Source organism: Penaeus vannamei, chromosome 25 (assembly GCF_042767895.1).
Source record: "Penaeus vannamei isolate JL-2024 chromosome 25, ASM4276789v1, whole genome shotgun sequence".
NCBI lineage: Eukaryota > Metazoa > Arthropoda > Malacostraca > Decapoda > Penaeidae > Penaeus > Penaeus vannamei.
This window is the reverse complement of record NC_091573.1, coordinates 13164052-13171551: the sequence shown is the minus strand read 5'-3', so window position 1 is coordinate 13171551 and position 7500 is coordinate 13164052. Positions and strand designations below refer to the sequence as shown.

The 7500-nt window shown below is 35.5% G+C and overlaps 1 protein-coding gene across 2 annotated transcripts in view; it reads right to left on the bottom strand.

The window, feature by feature from the left end:
• Nucleotides 1–7500, bottom strand: part of LKRSDH (lysine ketoglutarate reductase/saccharopine dehydrogenase) — a 28791-nt gene that overhangs the window by 7724 nt on the left and 13567 nt on the right. Inside the window, exons 6-12 of one of the 2 annotated variants that reach the window (XM_070139157.1) lie at nt 7210–7435; nt 6746–6873; nt 6427–6552; nt 5668–5754; nt 2687–2835; nt 2124–2295; nt 1778–1848 (exon numbers count right to left, since the gene is read on the bottom strand). In XM_070139157.1, coding sequence (XP_069995258.1) covers nt 1778–1848; nt 2124–2295; nt 2687–2835; nt 5668–5754; nt 6427–6552; nt 6746–6873; nt 7210–7435 — 959 coding nt within the window. The remainder of the gene's footprint in view (nt 1–1777; nt 1849–2123; nt 2296–2686; nt 2836–5667; nt 5755–6426; nt 6553–6745; nt 6874–7209; nt 7436–7500) is intronic. The other variant, XM_070139158.1, reaches the window with a different exon arrangement.

Genomic DNA, 7500 nt, shown 5'->3' with positions numbered 1-7500 from the left:
ATTCAATAAACACCTTTCTGCAAATCATAATCTGAAAAAGGACGATTTTCCGATATTGTACTTTACATCGTCCTGTGAATAATGAAAATATTCATTAATAAAAAAGATTAATGAAATACAAATGGTAAAGATTATGATGGTAAAGCTAATAAAGATGATAACGTTAATGATGTTGATGCTGCTGCTGCTGATGATGATAGTAATGTTAATAATAATAATAATAATAATAATAATAATAATAATAATAATAATAATAATGATAACAATAATAATAAATTTTCCTAGATTTTACAAATATTTGTACAGAAAATAAATAAAAATACCCCACGGAAGAGGAACGAGAAATTGATTTTTTTTTCACTTACATTGTGCAAATAACTAAACTAAAACATAACTACTGCTTGCAAATATTTCAATCAATATTATATCCAAACAGGAAATATATGCATTTGTACATTCGAAACGAAATATTTTCACTCTTATATTCTTTTAAATACATTTTATATTCCGTATTAAAAAGGTACATGTCGCATCTGTTGTGTTCTTCTCTTAACATGTTAATTCAATGCTAAAATACATCATCAAAACTGAAGAAACAGTGCTAGGAAACAGTATTCTTTTAATCATTACCAATATATCATCAATGGTCAGTATTTCATATCAATAATAATCAGCATTTCTACCATTATCGATAAGCCATCTACAACATCATTATTATCTCCACCATCATCATTATCATAGCTGTTATCGTTATCAAAGGATCTCCCTCCCTTTCTATACACCTCTTCTTTTTACTTCAGTTAAGTGGAGTCCTTGAAACCTCTGGAACTAGCGTGTCTCCATTTACCTTCTGCAATAAACACAAATAAGCTAGTTTTTAGTCCATGTAATAAAAGCTGTTTTGCTTCAGCCAATATCAGCATTATTACCTGTATTTTATCTCCAACAAGTACACAATTACAACCTTGTGGGAATTATTACACAATAAATACACATGATCCATTAGCAAAATCCACTCATGCCACAGAGACAGCAAGGGCAAAGGAGGCAAAGCGGGAAAAGCTGGAACAAGAGAGAGTCTAAGCTCATTTCAAAACGGACTGGCATTTTTCGTCAAGCTTTTCGGCAAAAAATCCTGCTTTGCACTTAGTACACATACAACCCTGAGGTGGTCTTTGCTATCACACACACAAACTCACGGACGTAAACGCACAAGCGCACACTCACCCACACACATACACAATGTATACACACACACACACATAGCATATATATATATATATATATATATATATATATATATATATATATATATATATATATATATATATATAAATGTATATACATATACATATATATAAATATGTATATACATATACATATATATAAATATGTATATATATACATACATATACATATATATATATATATATATATATATATATATACATATATATATATATATATATATATATATATATATATATTTATTTATTTATTTATAGCAATCGTGTGCGTGCATATACTGTATATACGTAAACATACAGTTCACTGGCAAGGGGAAAACAGAGGAAAGCAATAATGAAGAGTAAATCCCATGCATGATCATTTTCGTATTATTGGAAACCGTGGTTTCCGCCTGCACTGTTTTCTAAACTCATGACGATTAATGAAACGAACAGTCAACCTTGAGATTCCCCCTCGACACAATTTCAGTAACACCGGAAATAAATACACATAGATATGCAAGTTTTTTCTCTCTCACAAAGACACTTACTTATTCTGCGCTCGAAGGTCCGATATATATTCGAAATTCGGGGTAAGGGATCCTCCACTTGTGATTACTGCCTGTAAGTGTGGGTATTTATAAGTTAATGGGACCTTTCCATATCAGTTTCTAAACACTTTTGTTGGTTGGATTTTGCATTGGAAGAGCAGTAAACAGCTATTTTTTGGCCAAAACTACATCGTCAGTATCTTAAAAATAATAATTGTCGAAAAGAAAAAAACTGGAGGAGAAAATAAAGATAAAAATATATATATTTCAAGAATAAATAAAACATTCAATATTTCTTTCGTCTTATAACAATAAAACCAAACAATTAAACACAAACTCCACGTACCTGATGAACTTCATGACTGAAGTTATGTTCCTCAAACGGCTTCGAAACTTCAGACTGCAAGATACTGTACATGTAAGGCAGGAGCAGAGAGCCGAAGAAGTCCGTCGCCTCACGTGGGAGCTGCGTCGGCATGTTGTCTATGCTGCAGACGAGAACGCCGGGGCCTTTGAAGCTGGAAAGGGGAAGGCGGGTCAAAAAAGTGTGGAATGGGGGGGGGGGGGCTAGAAAACGATAGTTTGCAGTAGATGTGGTTGTATGGCCGTTTGGATTCTGTTTTACGAATTTAAAAAATTGGAGATGGTATTCAGAAACTGAGCCAGCGAAGAGAGATCTGCAGGTTAAACTAAATTTCAAAAAGAAAGAAGGAAAAAAATGATCCACACACATAATATATATATATATATATATATATATATATATATATATTTAACGAAGTCATGAAAGCAAAAGCATCTGCATTTCTTTTCATGAACCATGAAGTGACCTTATGTACAACCAGCAGCTGTAAACGTAAACACCCATACTCTTACGTGTAAACTCCCCAAACACACCCCACTAATCACCTGTTCGTGTCCTTATTCTGGTTAGCATCGTACAGGCAGAAGGGTGTGTCGATGGTCGTGCACTCGGACATAAACTCAATGGAGCCGCCGGGATCAGCTGAGATGTCGCAGATGGCCAACATTCGGTGAGGTAAGGCGGGGGAACCGATCTAATGGGGCAAAATAGGACCAAAATAGATAATTGAAATGTACAGTCATTAAGTGGGATTGCAGTAGAAGGAGAGTTGAAAATATTCTTACGAGGTTTTGCAAATGCTAGTTTTGTGTTGGAGAATAATTTGCGTAATGGAACAGAATCTCTTTCCCTTATCAGTCAATACCAGTGTAGTTTATAATTACATCGTGACATCTTTCTCACAAATTTAGTCCAAGCAGACCTACATAGTCACTTTTATCAAATACCACAAAGTTTGTTCATAAATCGCCACGCATTCCGAGCAAAAGATTCGAACGTATCGAACTCTTACCCGGCACGAGTAAATTTATGGGAATTTAAATATACAAGTATAGAATGTGTGTGTGTGTGTGTGTGTGTGTGTGTGTGTGTGTGTGTGTGTGTGTGTGTGTGTGTGTGTGTGTGTGTGTGTGTGTGTGTGTGTGTGTGTGTGTGAAGGTCAGATTTAGGCTTAATGAGAACTAGCTTCAGCTCAGGGCCACATATTCGGAAGGGGCGTCCCATTTTTTCGTCGCAGTTGTATCATAAACATAAGAGCTCAGTGACGCAGTTGAATATAATACACATCAGAAAGCAAACTGAGTAAGGACGAATCTCAAATCCATTCCCAGTTTCAGGAGAAATTGAAGTTTTGTCTTCCTGAGTTTTGTTTATTTTATTACTTATACATTTTTTTATTTCCCTTTTTTTACGCTGATCAGGGATACCCCCAAACACTAATAGGTATATAGGAGTGACTGAGGTTTGGTGTGTGCGTGTGTAAAATAGTATATATTTGATATAGAGTATATTTTTTTCTTTTAGTTGCAATCAGGTTTTACCTCCATTTTGACTCTATCCCGTATCTCTAGAAAATTAATTTATGAAATTTCTCTAAGACAAATAAACTTTTTCTTCTTTTTTAAACTCAAGAACCCAACACTTAAACATCAGTTTCCCTGTGGAGATAGGATTTTTTTAAAAATACATCTACAATAAGTATTTGTACAAAGTCTGTACAATTGGATTGTCTATCTACAAATGCAGGCTTGGTTTTATACATACTACATTTATTACACTACAATTACTTCCCTACGGTTGCTTTGAAGAGCATTTTTAAAAAGGATAAACCATTAAACAAAACCAGGAGAGTTGGAAATGAGAACAAGTGAACACCTTGTATTGTAGATTTTACGGTCAGAGTGCGTACAGGCTGTCATATTAGCAGATGGAGGAACCTTTCACACCGAATATTAACCTACAGTCGTCTCGAAGGCGGTGCATTCTCTTAGCATGCCCGATATTACCACCTACTAACTGATTATTCTCTGTGCATGAATAAAGATTGCGTAACTGCACACCACTACTGTGAATATCGGTGCATATGAATATAATTAACGAATTGATAATACATAGACCAGGATAGTGCATCATCTTACAGACAAGGAAAACGTGACAGCTCACTCCTAACTTTGGCGTACTCTGATTTGAGAGAGAGAAAAAGTAACAATACAGCGGTGTAAAACAATGAAAGAATTATATGAATTTGAAAGATACGAAACACGTCTTAAATGTTAGTTAATATGAATAAGAAAGCGACAGCTAATCGAAGTACCCCACAGCCCGGGTGAGTTGCCATTTATTTTCTTGTAATTAATCGCATAACAGTTACCACGTCATATATATAAGAATGAATGCGTTAAGAATCATATTTCTGAAATGAATTATCAGGTAAAGAAGTTGCTTTCCGTTTTCCTTGGCCAAAATAATAGATATATATTAAACCAGGAAATGTGCTCTCTTACAAAGACAACGTGTGGTGTACATAGCTATACAATAATCAAACATGCAACAATATACCAACACAAAAAGCCTGTGTAAAAGTGACAGTTTGCATCAACACCAACCCCTTTATTAGCACGAGGGATGTAAGAAGTTAAATGACAAAGGCTGGGTAATTTTTTAACAAACGTTTGTAGGGGGAAGTAGGAAAGACGTTTAACAAAGGTCGTATTTAGAAGTGGGGTGGTTGATGCAATGATTTCACGTATGGCATTTTTTGCAATTTCTGATGCAAGTATTTCACTTAATTTATCATTTTTATAATGCCAGATGCAACATTTTCAAATATTGCTGTTATCCTTTGAACATCAGATCTTTAGTTCAGATTTTTGAAAATCAGTTGATCTGCTTCTGAATACACCTTGTTTCTGAGAAAATCATTGTGCAAGTTTGGTGTGCAGAGGGGATTCAGCCCTGGAAAACTATCCAAACACTGATGTCACAAAACCATACTGTCCCATGGCCTTGGTTGCATACTTTAGCTGGTCGATAATACGTTCAGATTTCTAAAAACTAAAGTGAATGTATTTTTTAAAATAAATATTATTAAGGATTTCCATACCGTTGTTGAATGTCATCTGTAGGTATGTAAACGATTTGATTTACAATTGATAACTGATACACAATTTCTTCAGTTCTTCACAGGCGCAACTATATATGAATTTTAACAAACAAATATTTATGAGAGTAACGGCGAGAAGATTTGAATTTTTACGTAATGCTCTTTTCACAAATTATGCACATAAGTATTAACTTTGGTAAGCAGCATGTTTTCATCATTTAAAAAATCAGATTGGACACAACTTCAAAGTTTCCTACACAAAAAAAAGTATTCTACAACAAATATTTGATACAGTAGGCCTACACACAACATGAATTGCAGTATCACGTCTACAAACATTCTAACGACAATTCCTGCATATTCATAGGGGGCCAACTGACTGTATGCTTCCATGAGGTCAGAGACACATCTATCATAGCCTACCCTATTCTTGCCACGTGCAGTGTAGTGGGTTTGCACTTTACGTTCGTCCATACTTATCCCATGCTTTGTCTCCCTCGGCAGCTGCTTCTGTTCTTGATGATGTGGAAGAAACATCCTTTTAACTCTAATCCCCATCACAACAGTCATCTTTTGTTTACAGAACTCTCGTTTCTGGAGAGACAAGGGCTGTGCATATCTAGTTATGATTATTATTTAGTAAAATATATCCATATCGCATTACTGACGACTTTATCGTGATCTATGTCATCATCGCAGAGGCTGGACTATACACTATACATAGAGGAATTTGTATTAGTGGGTATTTTACTGCCAGAGTTAAAGCCTAGATTAAAAGAAGTGACAGACGAAAAGAGAACACATCGTAAGTCAGCTACCCAGTGTAGCACTGCAAAGATCTATGTACCCCAGCAAAGTTTGAGTTAGAGGAAGCGGAAATCATTGCTACTCTAGGTAACTGAAATTTCATGAAAGATACCAATTGCTTCAGATGCATGTACCAACCATACTCAAGACCTTGCAATAAAAAAAACTTGAGAATTCTGTTAGAATAATAATGATAATAATGATAATATAATTGAAATTAAAATAACATTTCAGAGATAAGGCGACAACTTGGAATCTTTTTACCTTTCAAACAAACCTGTTACACATGTTGGGTTTCTACCATCGTATTAAAGAAAAAACATTGTGGTTTCGCAATTCAAGAATGCATACGTTTAATATAAAGGTCTGTCTTACCGATGTTGGAAGCCATGGCGTGTAGACTGGTTGTAGAAGGTACTTAGCATCTGGAATTGTTAATAACTTAGGGGAGTTCACAGCCCAGTATATGCCATTCACGATCACAGACGCATAAGGAGCAATCTGTGGGTAAAGAGTTAGTTAAGTGGACAGTTTATTGTTAATAAGATACACCTAACACATATAATGGATAAGCAAATATATACATGTTCAAACTGAATAAGCACATTTAGAAACAAGTGATAAATATACAACCGAATGAAATGACAAAGGCTAACAAGAAAACAAGCGAAGAGACAAGAATTTTTTTTCTTACTTTGTGCGCAAAAACGGAAATGTATCTCTCTGGGTGTTCCTCGTACTCGACCGCATCGTATTTGCCTCCGTCCTTTCTCACCAGATGGTCTTGGCGACTGACTTCACACGCGTACATCTTATTCAGCGCTTTTGGAAGACATTCAGGCTCTTTTATATGGAATGTATTACGATTTATATTCATGGCTTTTGGAGTATTCTTATGTGATATCAAAGGAGTCAGTGGAAAACGTTCTTGAAATCAAGGGCAACAATATCAGATATCTAATAGGAAAGTGAACTCCTATATTTAACTAACATTTTAAAATAGGACACTGAAATACTGTATATTCTCATGAATACAATAATAAATTGATGGCATTAACGTTTACGCATGCATCTTAAACTGCCAATAACACCACTAAGAAATCCACGGTATTAATTTCTACGTAAACATTTTAGCAAATCAAGGCAGCCTCCTCTTACATCCATGTTCGGAGACCTTCTTGAGGGCCTGAGGGCTGACGTATTCATGAGGAAGGTCCTGGAATATTTCCTGTGCTCCTTGCGACACGTTTCCGGTTCCTGTGAACACGAAAGTCAGTGGACCAATGGATTTTGGCATCATTCCCAGGGATATTTCGTAGCCTGTGTCACGAATGGCCTGTCTTGCCATTTCGGTGTTGCGGTAGTTGTGTGCAGGTCCAATATGCTGAAAAGAAAATTATACGTAAAAGAGTGGAATGTGTTGGTGTTTACGTTTCACGCCCTGATCCG